The sequence below is a fragment of the Phyllostomus discolor genome, chromosome 2 (assembly GCF_004126475.2).
Source record: "Phyllostomus discolor isolate MPI-MPIP mPhyDis1 chromosome 2, mPhyDis1.pri.v3, whole genome shotgun sequence".
In the NCBI taxonomy this organism is placed as follows: domain Eukaryota; kingdom Metazoa; phylum Chordata; class Mammalia; order Chiroptera; family Phyllostomidae; genus Phyllostomus; species Phyllostomus discolor.
Window position 1 is genome coordinate 187,190,704 of NC_040904.2, and position 17,551 is coordinate 187,208,254.

Sequence of the window (17,551 nt, forward strand, 5' to 3'; positions counted from 1 at the left end):
GCAAACCATTTAGTAACCAAGTGACAAAAATAGTGGGTCATTCAAATGTTTTTTTTTCCAACTAAAAAGTTTAATATGTGACGTTAGGATCAAAGTTACATTGTTTTTATATTTGCTCCATATTCTAACAAGTACATCTTTGCTATAAATTCACCCCAGTTGACTTCTGTTTGCCTAAGCTTCCCAATGTATTTGTCTTTTCCTTTTCTTCTCAAACACGATAGGATTTTCATCAAGAAAGGTCAACTGAGTGTGTATCACCAAAGAATATTTATGTATATACCTAGATAAAACTCACCTGAGTACATCCTAGAGCATGGCGCGCTGAGAGCTTTACGAAGTGTATTAGCGTCTTCTCTAGTCACCATCTCCGACTTCCCTGTAAGAGACTGAAAAAACCGTTTACTGTTCCAGGCTCTTCGGTGTAACAGGGAACTGCGCCGCCTGTAGCAAGCTCATCCCTGCCTTCGAGATGGTGATGCGAGCCAAGGACAACGTTTACCACCTGGACTGCTTTGCATGCCAGCTCTGTAATCAGAGGTACTCAGATTTTGTTTTGTCTTCTAAAAACGAGTAAAACTCTCTTTTCTGGCTGGTTAACAGGTGGGAATTATATATTAGTACACTTTACTTGAAACAATTAGTCTCAGCATTTTTCTTTTCTGCAAACATTCATTGAGCACCATAAACGAGCCACCAAGGAAAAGGTCTTAAGACTATTTCTACCTAGAAGAAATGTATCATATAAAAGGATGTGATAGGAAATGAGAACACTTCTATAAACTTTAAATCTTCTTCTTTTTTATTTTTATTTCTATTTTTATTTAAAGAGAGAGAGAGAAACATCAATGTGCGGTTGCTGGGGGTCATGGCCTGCAACCCAGGCATGTACCCTGACTGGGAATCAAACCTGTGACACTCTGGTTTGCAGCTCGTGCTCAATCCACTGAGCTACACCAGGCAGGGCTTAAATCTTCTTATTATTCATCCTTTTCTTTGATGTTTTTCTGTCTTTTAAAAAGTAGGTTCAAAATGTCTTTACTTTCTTTTGTACTACTTCTGTGAGCAAACACTTTTGCACTGTGGCAAATACATGGGAATTTGTGGCAGGTCGTGGGTATTCATCTTACTATTTTTATGTATAGTTACCCTATCTTGGTTTCTTATGTTGAATTTTAACCTTGTTTTATATGTACTTAAGTTGCTTCAAGTCTCTTTGTGAACAAAGCCAGAGATGATCAGCAGTTGTTAATTGCTAAGGATCAGCATTGGAGAGGCAGCACTGGAGAATAAGTGTTGCACAGCAAATCTAAAGACCTAAATTCTGGTCTGCACGTGGCCCCTAACAAGATGGATGACCGTGAACCAACAATATTAGTTCTCTGGACTTCAGTTTTCTCATTAACAACATGAGGGAGCTGAATAGTCAACTGCAGAGAATTCTTTCATCTTAAAGTCTTATGACTTCATCCCATTTTTCTTTATTGAAAGTTATAAATTTTATTTCCAGTGGGACTATATACCACTGGTACCTGTTTTATGTGACAAATGCAGAGTATATTAGAATACTGAAGTGTACATATCATTAAAAGTGCATTTCAAAAATTAGTACACGTGATGGGTTTTAATGAAAATAAATCCTGTGTGAGTGTGAAAACACCTGGACATAGTGTATAATCAGAAAATATTAGCTGTGTCAAGTTCTAAGTTATTATAATTTCCCCTGTTTTACTGTTCAACGCAGCATCTTATGAGGCCCTGTAGGGCAGTAGAAAGAACACGATGTTTACAGGGAGACCTGGATTCAGATTCCAGCCCCACTGTGTATTACCATGTGACTCTGAGAATGTTACTGACTCTCTCTGACTTCAGTTTCCACATCCTTAAAATAAAGATAATAATGCCTGTCTAACAGACTTCGAAAATCAAATGATGTATGTAAGTACCAGGTACAGGTTCTTAGAAACTAGAATTATTAATAGAAGTAGAAATTAGAAAATAGAACAATAGGCTCTCAAAAATTAGTTCTTTTTCCTTGCTATTTATAACTTTTACCAAATATTATTTCACTAGCTTGTTTTTATACAAGACATATATCTCAATAATGTCTCCTGCTAAGTAGATATTCAGAATGTGACTCAGTATACCCTGTCATGGATAATTTATCCAGGAAATAATTCAAGAAATCATCTCACATCGAGTCTTCCCCACAAGTGCCTAGAGTCAGTGTAATTTAATTCAGTCTATGGTGACATTTAACCAAAAATCAAGTGGCAAATGCACATGCTGTTTGTTGTCCGTAAGGATGTGGATAAACAAACACAAATATCTGCACATCAATGCAGACACATGTATATGCATGTATACATGTGTGCATATACATTTTAAAAGTATATTTAGTAAATTTAAAATTCTGTTTCCTTGTCACATTTGATCCACTAATAGCATCCACAAACGTTAGCTCATGCAGTAACACTTACTGCTTTTCTACTTATAAAAAGGTTACATATTTGCTGTAAAAATTCAGAAAATACAAAGAGATAAAAATAACATTGTCTCATATTTCACTATTTTCTTACAATTATAAGAGAAAATATTTACACTATATTCACTATTTTCTTACAATTATAAGAGAGAATATTTAATATTTTGGCGTGTAGCTAGCTGTACAATTTTTCATACATATATGACAGAGTATACATAGCATAAAATTTATATTATACTCACATTTGAGCAGATTAAAGGAAAGTAACAGGAGAGAATCCTAATCTTTAATATTTGGCTTTTATGTTTAATAGAATGTGTCTTTTACCTATAGTTAAAAATTCTTTTGAGATATTTTAAGCTTTTCTTGTGTTCAGTTTATGAATAGAACTTCATATAATAAACAATCAGGTGTATAGGTTATTTCTTCAAGTTTTTATATTATAAATATTATTAATATCATATGGACTTTATAAACAAACAAATACTAAAATCTGTGTCAGGATAAATTCACAGGAACAAAAATTAATTAGGAAAAATATATAAAAGTTTAAAGGCTATTGTTATACAGTATAAAATGCTCTCTAGAAGAGTTACACCAATTATTCTCGTACCAGAAATGCAAAAACTGTCCATTCCCTCACATTCACTCTAACACCGGGAATTATTCAGAAAGAAATCTTTGTCACCTTAAGTGAGGAAAGATGGTGGTATCTCATTACTATTTCCAGTTAGCACGCATTTGCTTACCAGTGGCCCTTTGCTATTTCTTTAGTTAGGGAACTGCCTATTTATACCCTTTGTCCATTTTTTCTATTAGGGAAAGCTTACCTGTTTTATTCATGTTATACACAGAAAGTTAAAACATTATTCAAATGCTAAACAAGGGCTAAATTCTACTATGATGCAACGTAATTGTAGGTTGTTCATGCTATTTACAAATCATGCTTTATTTTATTTCACCATTGAAATAAAAAGTTATACTTACAATTAAGACTGTCTCCTCAGTAGAACTCAGTCAAGTACGACAAACACTCCTAAATTTTGACGCTAAAACTGTTCACATTATTATTGCTGCAAAATGCTATTCTAGTATCGTTATTAAAATACCTGATATATTTCTATGTTCGCTTCATTTATTACATGCCACAACGGGACTGCATATCTTTAGTTCTGGTTATGCACAATTAGCACTTCGTTATTGTCTTGTCACTTCAGCCCCAACAAGACAAACTTCTTTAATGCAGGTAGTCAACTAATCTTCATCAGCCCAGCACAGCGGACAAATTTTGTTTCTCTCAATACAGAAGGTTTTCAATACAGAAGATTCTGCTTTGACTTTGACATTGCCTTAGGAAACCCTCTTCAATAAAGCCGTATGCCAAAGAAGCGTATGCTCTGGGTAGCCATATCAGGGTCATAGCATTGCACCTGAAGTGAAAAATGCAAGGCACATAGGTAACTTATAGACACTTTCCCATAAGCACACGTTATTGACATCTTCTGAAACAATGGTAGTATACATGCTTCTGAATGTTACTTAGCAGTGATCTCACTGTAGCTTTTAAATCAAAATATTATTAAGATCATAGTATTTCTGAATGTTTAAAAATGTTAGCAATAACAACTTTTCAGGATTGGCTGTCCCTTGTACATACCCTCTCTTCCCTTTTTAGAGGGGTATGGTGAAAAATGTAGAGTCCTGAATTATAAATCTAAAAATTTCTCTATTTTGAAGGTTATCTTGGGTGTTGTGTCGAATAACCTGAACCTACTTTAATAGTGGAAAATTCTATGTAATAGTTAATTTATTAAAGGTGAATAAGTCTCCCCCCTTAGAAAATTATGTAAAACTAAATGATGGTTTTATAAGAAAAGGAAAAGATGTACTTATTTGTAATAAATCACCTCAAATATGTAGGAAAGAAAACATTTCATTTTCTTTCATTAAAGAATAAAAGCATTGTGCTTGGCTCTGTAGGAACAGAGAGGAGTAAAATCTACTTTCTCTCTTCAATTTATTCAGAGCTGGGGGAGAGCCAGGCATCAGAGACTCACGGGTGAGTGTAACTGATGCTAAAGAGATCCACCCCAAGGGAAGAGAGGCTCATCCTGGAAGTCTTAGCAAAGCAGCGCAGGCTCATGTGCTGGGTTTCCTAAAACAGCTCGCTGAGACTAGTTGGGATATAGGAAGTGTGCCTGCTGGGGTGTCTGGGAGAGGAGAATCAGAGGCAGTGAGGAAAGGGGCCCCCAGACAGATGGAACAGCCTGAAAGGTGTGGGAGGCACTGAAAACATCTATATGTTTAGGAAATTAAAAGTAGCTCGGTGTGCTCAGAGATTAGGCCGAGAATTTGGAAGTGATATGGAGGAGTGAGGAATAGGGTGAGAAGCCAGAGATGAAATTGTAAAGATAGGAAGTCCGTGGTTAAAAGTCAGAATGAATACAAATTTAACTTATCCCATCTGAAATATTTTTAGTTTTCAAATCTATTTGATTCTGAAATAAATCTACCTTAACCAATATTTATTGACCACCGACCAGCGACTGCACAATGATGGTGGTATTTTCAGAGGGCTCAACACAAGTAAAACTCATTGTCATTCACCTCGGCAGTACTGTCCAGATTGGGAAGCCTGTTATACACTTACGAGAAAATTTGAAATGCCAATGTAAATGAATGATACACTAATAAAAAGTGTTCTGGGAAAAATCAGGATGAGTTGACATGGTCAGGGAACATTGATGGAGGGATAAACTAAAGAATTTGTAGACTTTAAGTGAGGTAGAAAAGAGGAAGAAACATCCCTGGCTAGGTGACATTCTAAGCAAAGATGAAAAGGTTATCGTTGGCAAATAATAATGAGAGCACATTCTTATATAGTGGTGATTATACGCCAGTGTTCTGTTTTACATATACTAATCCATTTAATACTCAAAATAACCCATAAGTAGGTACTATTATTGATCTTATTTTACAGATGAGGAAACTAAAGTACAAAAAGTTTAAGTGACTATTCCAAGATTACACAGTTATAAAACGGTAGACTCGAGATTTGAACCCTGGCAGTCTGGTTTTAGTCTCTGGACTCAGAGCCAGTGTGAAGGCTGTTTCTAGAAAAGTATTTTATATTCTGGCCAAGTGGATATAAATGTGATTAGATACAGTGGTGTTACAGTAAGATAGATGTTGAATAATTTCTAGCAGAACTCAGAGTGTGTGTAGTATAACTTGGGGCAGAAAACATTGTTACGAATGAAGTGTGTAATAGCACCTGAGCTCTCATTGGGCAAAGACAGCAAATGTGTGCACCGTTCTGTAGTGATGGGTATACAACCTGTGCCTCTTACTGAAAACAAAGTACAGGATCCAAATCTCCCATCTTTGAGTAACTGAGCATGTTCAATAGGAAAGTAGAGACATTGGATGTATGGACTGGATACTCTCTTTTTAAAATTGTTGTTGGGGTGAAAATTAGTACGTGACAGTCAGTAGCCTCGGGGAAAAGAAGATGACTACGTTAACCTTCTCATTTCTTAGAAAGGATGTTACACATGGAGGCTTCTTAGCAGAGAGGCTTTTGATAACCTGCTCAAAACTACTCTAAGCCCCGTATTATACAGGGATGATTTATTCTGTACTTTTCAACTGTCTAAGGCCACACGAATTCAACTAGAATCACTTCAAAACATGTGGAAATAAAGTCTGTTATTCATTCCAAACATCACAATTAGATGGTTTAAAATCTGATTTGGCATCTTTTTATTCTTTTACGTATTTTTTAAATGAAGAAAAAGTTAATTGAACTGACTATATCACAAGTAATGAAGATTAGATTGCAAGAAAGATTATCAGCTTATTTTCAGGAATTTTAGCCCTACCTATTAATATACTAACAGTATTGCTGCTTTTTAAATATTTTTACTGCAAGTGCTAAATCTCCTAAGGAACTGGTTATATAGCATTGGAAATTAGCTTGCCTTACAAAATCACAGTTATAGATTATTCTGTTAAGTGTCTCATTCGTATCTGCATTGCTGTTTTTTTAATTGCTTCATGTTTATATATGAAACATTTTAAAGGAGGACACTGATTCTTATTGCATCCCAGCCATAATTTTTTCTCTTCACCAGAGCTTTCAGGGCTATTTTGTTTGAGTTGTATATGTAATTGTGACACCCCTCACCCATGCTCTCTTTCATCTTGACCTTTGAGTATAAATTGAAGTGCACATAAAATGTACTTTATCCAATTGACAATGTATTAGAGACAAAATATTCAGGTAGAAATATTTCAGATGAATTTCATTTATATTACCAACATTTCACTGAATGGCAGGCAGACGTTTTTGAAAGTTATGAAAAGGAATAATTGTAACACTCACACAAAAAGGTCTGTGTAACTTTGTAGCCTCATGCTGTGCTGCCTCCAGGTAAAAGCATGGGTCTTAGATCCAAAGAAACCTGGTTTCTTTCCTTCCTCCACCACATACGTCCAGCTATGAAACCTTGGGCAGGTATTTTAAATGCTGGGAGGAAGCCTTAGGTTTTTCATTGAAAAAGGCAATGATAATATCTCTGATCTAGGTTGGATGAAGGGAATAACGTGATCACATATATACATGCTTAGCGTTAGCATATGGTAAGTGCATTATAAAAGGTGGCTATTTTAATTTCCAACACTCTTGACATTGAGGTAAAGTTTCACAACATTGCAGACATTGAGGTAAGGTGTCACATACTCCATAGGACAAAATTACAAAAGTAGCTGATATTACAGATAAGGAAAATCAGTCTCATTTCATATCATTAAGTAGAAAGTTGAGATTTGAACCCTATCATTGCAATATGCCTCTCTACCTTTCATATATTTCTTGTTGTAACATTCCTACAATCCAGTGATATAGCTTATTCACAGAGAACTCAGAAAAAGTGTGAAATGTGCCACATATCTTGCTTTGGGTAGGTGATAGTAGCAAGACCAGACCCACGGGCTCTTGGTTCAGTGCTTTTTCTCACTATAATAACCCTGAGTTTATAAATCTACAAATAAAAATTATCTAAATTTTAAGGCCTCTGAAGGTAAGAATGATGTTACATGACATGACAAAAAAACAAACATGTTTTCATTTGATAGTGAATAGAATTTGGGGGATTGTTAAAAAAATATGTTGAAAAATTAAAGCAAAATTTTATTAGACAATATGGAGTTGAAAGAGTATTTCCAGTGTAGTTGGTTTTTAGGAAAAAAAAGATTCAGTAATATCAGCTGGAGCGCAAGAGTGTTTAATTGAATTTATTTATTTTTAATGTGATGTTTTATTCTTAGCTTCTTAGTTCCAATTAATTTCAATAATACTATAAAGTGAAAATTTGAACAGTAATCACACATATTCTACATGCTATTTTATATAATCTCACAAAAGTTAAGTCTTCACATTGGCCGTGAGGCCTGTCCTTTTCTGAATGTTTTAGTAATCGGGATAATCTGCCCAAACTGTTTTACTCCAACACCACTTTTTAAGCACAATATTTAAAGTTTACAGTGTGCAATCAATAAAAAGGGGCACTTAAAGTCCAAACTTGAGTGTGTAGGGCATCCAGTAGCTTTGACCACAGACGACTCCAGGATCCCATGATTAGCATGGAGTCTGTGCTTTCAATCAACCTCATCAGCAGGCAGTAATCCTGGGGAAAAAAAGTAAATTCCACAAATAAACAGACCAATCTTCCTTAAGAGGAAAGCTAATTCTTTTCAATCTACTTTTTTTATTGCACCGTTTTCCCCTCTATCTACTTAAGCTAGAATAAGGATAAATTTCCAAAGCTACCCAGTTGGAAAATAAATAGATTCACTGTTTGTCTAGCATTCCAATCTTTACAAATGTAAATCAGTCCAACTGCTCCTCATTTAAACTTTCAACTGCACAAAACCTTAAAGGGTGGCTTTCGCTACACAATTTAATCTATCCACCAAGATTTCTGCTTGAACATCATTCAAAATTGACTATCTGATAAAGAGCCACCACTATCAAAGGTTAGTGAGGTCAACTTGTATAATTACAAGTAGTTTTACTGAGTCAACTGTACCAGACAACGCTGTTTGAAGGTTGAATTGTTACAATTAAAAATATATACAAATCTCCCCAGAGTTACTTTATTGTTAAATGTACCGGAAACAGCACAAGCATTTATTTCTGACCTTAATTGTGTTTAAAGTATTACCACTGGGAAATTATACAAAAATAGCACTTACTAAAAGCATTACTATCTTGCACATTAAACAATTTTTTATCAAACAAAATAATAATTAATAATGGGCAATAGTTTATTTATCACAGTAATATTAAAAACTGTGTTCAGGTTATGCCCTTAGGTTTAATTGAAAGTGTTCAATTAAAGAAATGATATTTACTATTTTATAGTTGATGAACTCGCCACAGGCAAAGGACTATGGCCCAGCATCAGAGTCTGGTGCTAAAAATAACTTTCACTTCAGAATGATCACTTCCAAATTACTAGAATTTAATCGCATCTTAATAACGGAGTAAAAAGAAAGTTTAAATGGAAAACTTTAAAATGGGCTATTTTCTAACTGTCTGATTCATTTCAATGCCTTTTTGAAATAAAGTGGATCATGAAACCTTCTATAATCACTGCAGTGAAATATTATCACTCGTTCTTATTTTAATGAGTGTATATATGGATCAGTTCTTTTTACTTTCCATTGTGGTAAAATAAAAAATAGAAAAAAATCACATTTGCTGCCCTATGCGTCTTCCTTGATGTTCCTATGATTTTTATATATAAAGGCAGGATTTCAAATTTTGTTTACAGTGTTTTAGTGTTGATAATAAGGACAAAATTCTAAGCCAAGCTTTCAAATTCAGGGAATTACAAAGTGAAATTATTATTAGGAAAAGAAATCTTCAAATCTCTATATCTGAGTGAAATGGTTTAACACATTTTATTTTTTAAAATATTTTCAGGTTTTGTGTTGGAGACAAATTTTTCCTAAAGAATAACATGATCCTTTGCCAGACGGACTACGAGGAAGGTTTAATGAAAGAAGGTTATGCACCCCAGGTTCGCTGATCTATCAACGTTACCCCATTAAGAATACAAAGCACTACATTCTTTTATCTTTTTTGCTCCACATGTATATAAGAATTGACACAGGAACCTACTGAATAGCGTAGATATAGGAAAGCAGGATGGATATATGAAATAAAAGGCGGACTGCATCTGTATGTAGTGAAATTGCTCAGTTCAGAGTTGAATGTTTATTATTAAAGAAAAAAGTAATGTACATATTGCTGGATTTTTTGCTTGCTATTCGTTTTTGTGTCACTTGGCATGAGATGTTTATTTTGGACTATTGTATATAATGTATTGTAATATCCGAAGCACAAATGTAATACAGTTTTATTGTGTTACCATTTGTGTTCTGTTTGCTTCTTTGTATTGTTGCATTTAGTACAATCAGTGTTTAAACTTACTGTATATTTATGCTTTCTGTATCTACCAGCTATTTTAAATGAGCTGTAACTTTCTAGTAAAAAGTTGAGCAAATCTCACTAATGATACACATATAGATAAAGCAAGTCTATCAACATTAGAAAGACTAAAAAAATACAGACACACAAAGCATTTTAGCAACATCCACTATTATTGACACTATGATTTAGAGTCTATCAGTGTTCTCATTATAACTCCCTATTTTCAGGGGGTTAAGATCAGCTTTAAAAGAATGCATAAAAATTTCATCTTAAAGCACTTTCATTTTGTACCAACGTGAAAAGTGCCACTTTTAGAATAACTTTAAAGCTTAACAGTTATCCTTTTAATATCCTTTGTACGTGTGCCCGTCGCCTGTATGATAGCTTTGTTGTCGTTCTGCTCTTCAGTCATTCGCCCCCTTGTTGTGAACTAGTGCCTTTGGGTATCGTAAGTTTTTTCCAAAGGGTTACTTTCAAAAAGTATTACCACAATTATGAGATAACTTTTAAATGACAAATTAAATTTCTTGTACAAGTTTTGCCCAGACCTCTCCATAAGAGCTAAGTGTTTAATAACGTTATGGCTTGATAAATTTCTGGCACTAAAAGGATTTGAGTGTGAATCTACTGAAATCATGATAATGCACATTAAAGCTAGGATGATATTTGAGCAGTGAGGTTACTTCTGATTGAGCAACATAGTGCTCATAGAATCTTCTAGAAGAAGAGATACAAAGGGATTGATAAAAATCTGAGAAGGGGTAATTATATATTTTTCTGTATTTACATGCCGCTTATTTTAATGTTTAAAAGTGAACACTTTCAAGTTTGACGTGTCTTATTCTTGCTTTCTTTGAGTAATTAACCCAATTGGTATATATCGCTCCTAAGCTGAAATCTCACACTCCATTTTTTAAAGGTGAAATATTATTCCCATACATACATTATAGCTGATAGGAAACTTTCTCGAAACAGAAATTATGGAGACTGATTATTTAAATTATAGCTTAAGAAATAAAAATGAGTCTATAATCCCCCTTCTGGGTTGCTCACATTTTGCTTCTTTGCTTCTGTTCCCTGTAATGAAACTACCTTTCAACCAATCTAATCCCACATAGGCACAAGGAAGCGTATTTTTACTAGAGCAAATTTAGCGCTGTGGTTTTTCTTTTTTTCTTGATTGCTTGTATAGGAGACAATATTTCCCAGTGTTCTTTGCATATATATTTTGTGCTGCCGATACATGTATTGCAGATGAAAATGAAGTGTGATACCTGAATTCTTGGTTTGGGGGCCAAAATATTAAGCTGCAAATAATGCTGGTGTGAATTTGCGTTGTTTAAAAAACAGAGCTTTATTATGGACATGCATGTGAATCTGGATATTGCCTCTCATTTTTAAGAATATGACTCTGTGCAAAGTGAATGGTATGTATTTTTACAAATGCTTCATGGTTAAGAGTGTGCAAATCATGTGCCCCTCCCCTCCCAATGTGAGATAAAAGAACTTCAAGAGTAGCTATCTGGGGCCCATAATATAACTATTATTTTAGCCTTAGAGCCTTACATGTGATTCATAAAAGGACTTGCATAGTCAAAACCAAAAACAGCAAATCAAAACAAAACAGAGCACATGGGTGCAGGGGAGACAGTGCTGCGAAACGTTGCTGCTGTGCTCCGTGGTCCCCGGTAAGAGGGTAAGAGTTGCTTGACATTCGTGTGGACGTTCAGTTTTAATTGTCAGTATCTTTTTCAATGATCTTTAAATATCTAAATGTTTCTGTATGTTAAAATCAATCTGTCAAAATACCTGTAAACTGGGAACAAACCAGCCAACTATCCTTGGCGCCCAGAGACCAAACTGTTTTTTACTGCCTTTTATTTAGAATAACCCTTTGAGAATTCATTCTTATGCTTTTCCTACAAATGAAATTACTCACCTAGATTAAAGAGTAAGGCCTTAATCTCCTTAGATTATCTTTAATCTCTATGAATTTGTGAAAGAAAACAGAAATAGGCCATTTTATAGCGAATTGCCCATAAATAGTAGCATCTTTGACCTGAAGTACTAAGCTAATTGTCTTGACTATTCAAAGTCCCTGAATTGTTGTCAACTTCCCTTCTTGTGCTGTGTTGCCCTGATGTCACTTAGCTTGTTATCCGGTGCCTCCAGTAGGCCCCCTCGAATGGAGCTTTGATTTCTCAAGCAGGGACTGCGCCCTTCCTATCACGCATCATGTACAGGCTGCCTCTGATGAAGGACCAGGCACCTCCAGACCACCAGAATGCTGGCTGAGTTTAAAAGCTGACCTGAGTGTGTAACTTCACTTTCATCTTGCTTAATAAAAATCTGCTGGACTCTTTCATTCATTTTTCATATTTGAGTTCATGTTTTTAATAAAAGGAGTATTACACTATTGGATTGCTCTTAATTGGCACAATCTAGGTAATATCTAGAAAGCATATGTTAAGCTCATGAAACAGGAAAATAGTTTTTAAGGACATTTACTTTTAAAAGGTAAACCATAAGCATTAACAAAGCAGATCAAATGCTTTCCCAAATTTTATATTTAAGATTTTTGAGTTAAGTAGTTTACTGCTATTTACTTTTGTGGGGAAAATAAAGCTGTCAAAAGTGAAGGTAGCAATTACTAGGTACAATTTTGCACATATTTACAAATTTTAAGTAATCTTCTGAAAGCAACTATGTCGTCAGACTAAATTTCAAATTTTCTCCTTTCTGCATAATTAATTAAAGCAAAAAACTCAACTAAAGCCTACATTTTCAAGGAAGAGATGGTGCGCTGAAAATTATATCTGTAGTAAAACATACCAGATAAAAGTGGTTTCCTTTTAACTATCACTTTAGGCAAACCACCCACTGAATAGTCACTTAAACAATTTCATAGAAATGATACAGTCCAAACATACTTAGTGTTCCCTTCAGTAAATTGCAAAAACAATCTGTATATTTACCATTAGCACAGAATACACTTTTAGCAAGTCTTTTTATTATTCCCTTTTCTTAAAAACATCATTATAGATAGTTCTTAAATGTGATTTTAATGCAATTTAAGGCAGTAGAAAGCCAAGCTTTAATATAGTCATGGTTTCCATTGACATTTATGGAGAACCTACCATGTGAGAGGTCTTGCCCTGGGCACTCAACATCTGGTTGGGCAGACTTAGGACACTTGGGACATCAGATGACTTTAAGGTGCCTTTGCACCGGTTTGCACTCATCTCAAACCTACTAATAATGAGCACACAAAAGCGAATGCAGTCCTTTACCTATTCAGCTTGTCATTGCTATGAAAGGTCCAGAAAATATCTCAAGTAATCAATGTGTTCAGAGAATTATCTCACACAAATTACTCATTAACTCAATAGCACATAATAAAAAAGAACATCAATTAATTAATGAGTCACCCTCAGATCACTCTGATTACAATGGAGCTCTGTTGAAACAGCAGTTATAAATGGAGCTGCCTCTCTTTATTCATTGTTTGCAATTGGCCCATTATTTGGCTGAAACCGGTGTCATATTTAACACATGCCTGTAGGTAATTGTGTGATTAGTATCATAAATGAAGAATTCAGAAAGTCGACTGCTTATAAGGCCTTAGAAATGGTCAGAAAAATAAAGCAAACTCATTTTTATAATAGCTTCATTCGAAGCCGAGTTATTAAAAGGGTATTATCTATCTAAATGGTATACTTCTACATTTATAATCAAGATGTAAGACTTCCATGTTGAACATTATAAGGATTAGCTGCTAAAACATTTAAAAGTAAATTTTACAATGTGTCAGAATACACATAATTTAATTTCAGTAATTTCTCACAAAGGCTAAAATAGACATGATGAGTTTTGTAACCGTTTTGGCACCTCAGAAGGATGGTTCTTCCAGTGGGCCTGGTTGGGGGGAAGGGGTGGAGATTGACAGCAATCAGGGGAAGGTTGAAAAAAATACCAAATATTGCAAACAAAGTCAGCCACTAACATTTCCCAACTATCTTGGTAAATGCCATTCCAATAAGCCTATAGAATAATTACAACAGTTCCCTTCGGTAAGCCAGAAACATCTGTTGATAACACATTGCAGGTGTTAACAATTACACATACTGAAATTTTAAAAAATGTTCTTAATTAAAAGAATTTTTGTCTTCTGAAAAAGAAAATCTGTTAAATTCAAAGATAGTCCTGTTTTGAGTGTGCAGATCACGTAATGCACAAAATTGTAAAGCCCAAATCATTTTGGATCAACTAAGTTTCCGTGTTTGGTTCAGATCATTGCAATCAAAAGTGAGTTAGAATTCATTGCACTTTTTTAACACAATTGGTACTCTGAGCTGAAGAGCTGAAAATCTCATGAAATTGGGATGGCAGAGCTGATTACAGAATATTTTGGCTTTACTAGCAAGGTGGTTACCGTTAACTATACCAGATTTAATGGACAGACGCAGTATAAAGAAAAATGAGAGCAAGGGACATTCAGGTATTAGAGGATCAAAATCTTTCTTAACCCCACAGAAAAGTTTAAATCACCTAAAATAAAACAGCCCATTTTTAACATGGAACATTATCATATGACCCATCTTCAATAGCTTTTGATAATAGCTAACATTTACTGAACACTCATGTATCAGGCAGTTTTCCATGCCCATATCATGGCATGGAAAACATTCTCCTACAGAATGTTGTGGAAAACAACATTCTTGTAACATAGCATTCTCGTAACATAGGTATCATTTTATAGATTTTAAATAAAAGCACAGAGGAGTTATTTAACTATATGGCCCTAGCTATACAGGTCATATAGCTAGTAAATAGTGTATCTGAGCTATAAACAAAGGCTTCCTGGCTCTAGGGTGTGGCCACTGTTAAAGGATTAGTGGTGGTAGTAGTAGTAGTAGCAGTAGCAGCAGCAGCATCAGCAGTAATAGTAGTATATCACTATTATTTCTTTCTAGCCAAGAACTAGAAGTTACCTGTGCTTGATCAGAAATTCTAAGTATTGGGGAATTAATATCATCTTTCAAGATGAAAATGGGAATGAAAGCGATCATAATTTCTGAGACACAATCTCCTTAGGAGCTCTTTTTTCCAACCACACCATGAAGGAGTTTGTTTGAACCTGAAAAGCCGGGATACCAAGAAGAGGGGTCCCCTAGTATGAATAGCAATATCAAGAACAACAAGTAGTCAGCAAAGACAAAAGTAACTCATAGTAGAAAGCTACAGTCGTCTTTATCAGAAAGAACAATCTGTGGTGAAGTAAGACTAGATTAGTCTCAGAAGTCAAGATAATAAAATTAGTATTTTTTTTGTAACTTACTTCTATAAGGTGATACAAAAACAAACTTAAAGGTAGAATAACAATCTGTATCAAGAGTGTGTTCACTGGTCTAACATGCAGGAGCTATGTAAGACGTTGGGTCCAGGTCAGCAGCCACACAGCAAAAGGAACTCTATCTCAGAATCACCATGATTAACCAGCCTAAAGCAACAGTGGGCAAAGCAGTTACCCTTAACATAGACCAGAGCAAAATCCCACCCATTACATTGCTGTCATCACCACAGCTACATCCACACACTGGGGACCTTTCAAACCTACATCATTCCAGATTATGTGGGAATGGGAACTTCCACCACACAAGAGTGTTCTGGAAAATTGAGCTTAGATCTGTGGTGACCACTGCGGAACATGGTCAGTTTGGGTTACATAAACAATGTGTTGGTCCTCAACCTAGAAGGCACAATACAAGCCCCCCTCCCCCCCCAAATTTTAGTTGTGTAGTAGCTTAGTTAATTACTGCGTGATTCACTATGAGTTTTTCACAGGCTATGTTGGGTGGAGCTGCTAGGTAACCTGAAAGTTAACTTTGATCTACAATCCCTGTGTTCTTCTTAAAGTATCTTCATTGTAGTGTGAATAGTAGCAAGAGCTAGGAGAAGACACAAAAACCACATCTAAGACAGCTACTGAAACATGAGAAAAAATACAGGATAAAAATAAACTATGGCACAAAATACGGAATAAAAAGTTACCTGAAAACAGCCAGGTAACTTCAAGGAAAAAGAAATTAATGAGCACCTATCGTGTGTAGCACAAACCTAGGCATTTAATTTCTTTTTTCTTTGTCTGAGAGACTTTGGTGCCTGAAATATAATGTTCACTGTTATTTATTCTTCATTTAATGCCCAGCTTATTAAATATACAACTCTAACAAATGAAGTTTCTCTAAACATTTGTACACCATTTAAACAACTAATAAACCAAAACTTGTAAGTTTAATAAATCATATCCAACCATTTAAACGTTGATTAGGATCTCAAATTTTTCTAAACATTTCAATAAAACCTCGTCTAATTCATTTCAGGTACTTTAAAACCAGACAGAAATCTTTACAAATGTCTAACTTACTTAGGAAAAAAATAGGTAATAAAAATTATTAATTTAAATTAATATTTCCATATTTTGCTTCATATTTTATAGCTTATGTTAGTAGTAATTCCTTTTTTAAAATAGAAAATATTGTCTCAACTAGCTGCAGTTGCAGTATCTGTGTTGTTGATTACATGAACCTCAGTTGGGCATGAGAATAAGCTACTCTGTCCAAAATGACTCAAATGTGAATCAGTGCACATGAATTTGACCAATAATTTAATAGTCATGCTTTTCTTGTTACATCAACAGAACAAGTCTTGCACATAGTTATAATTTCCCATAACTCAATGCTTTTTCCCAAATCGATGTGTTAGCATTATTGTACGCCTATGCATGCCATTTAAATATCTCATTATAAGCTATAAAATCACTTAGAGACTTTTATCTCCCAAGAAATAAGAAATTGAATCTATAGTTAAATTTCCATCTAGAACATTCAACTAATCCTCTTTCTTACTCAAATTATTGGACTCTCTTTTGGACTGATTGTAATGCATTACCACCTGTGTTGATTAGTACCTTGTGCTCTTGGTGTAATTTGACTTACAATTATCCACATTTAATCTTCTCCTCTCAGAAAATAGAGACAGATACAATTGACACTGTATAGATAAGTATACATTCAATAGATGATACAAAGTACATATTCAATTATATTTATTTCTGTTTGTTTGTTTCTTTGCTTTGTTTTTACCCTTCAACCCCCTTCACCTGTTCCTCCTACTCCCACCCACTGCCTCTGGCAACCACCAATCTGTTCTGGGTCTATGAGCTATTTGTTTGTTTTTTAATCCCACATGTAAGAGAGATCATAAGGTATTCATCTTTCTCTGTCTGACTTATTTCACTTAGAATAATGCCCTAAGGGCTCTGTCCATGTTGTTACAAATGGCAAGATTTCATTCTTTCTTTCTGGCAAGATAATATTCCACCACATATACCACATTGCTTTTTTTTTTTTTTTTTTTAAGATTTTATTTATTTATTTTTAGAGAGGGAAGGGAGGAAGGGAGAGAGAGAGAGAGAGAGAGAGAGAGAGAGAGAGAGATTTTCAATGTGCAGTTGCTGGGGGTTCTGGCCTGCAACCCAGGAATGTACCCTGGCTGGGAATTGAACC

The 17,551-nt window shown here is 34.8% G+C and overlaps 1 protein-coding gene across 4 annotated transcripts in view; it reads left to right on the forward strand.

Annotated features, from left to right (window-relative positions):
* Window positions 1-12,348, forward strand: part of LMO3 (LIM domain only 3) — a 57,609-nt gene extending 45,261 nt beyond the window's left edge. For all 4 annotated transcript variants that reach the window (XM_028532135.2, XM_028532134.1, XM_028532136.2 and 1 more), the window contains 2 exons: window positions 415-540; window positions 9,474-12,348. In XM_028532135.2, coding sequence (XP_028387936.1) covers window positions 415-540; window positions 9,474-9,579 — 232 coding nt within the window. In that variant the 3' untranslated portion in view covers window positions 9,580-12,348. The remainder of the gene's footprint in view (window positions 1-414; window positions 541-9,473) is intronic.
* Window positions 12,349-17,551: the final 5,203 nt, after the last annotated feature.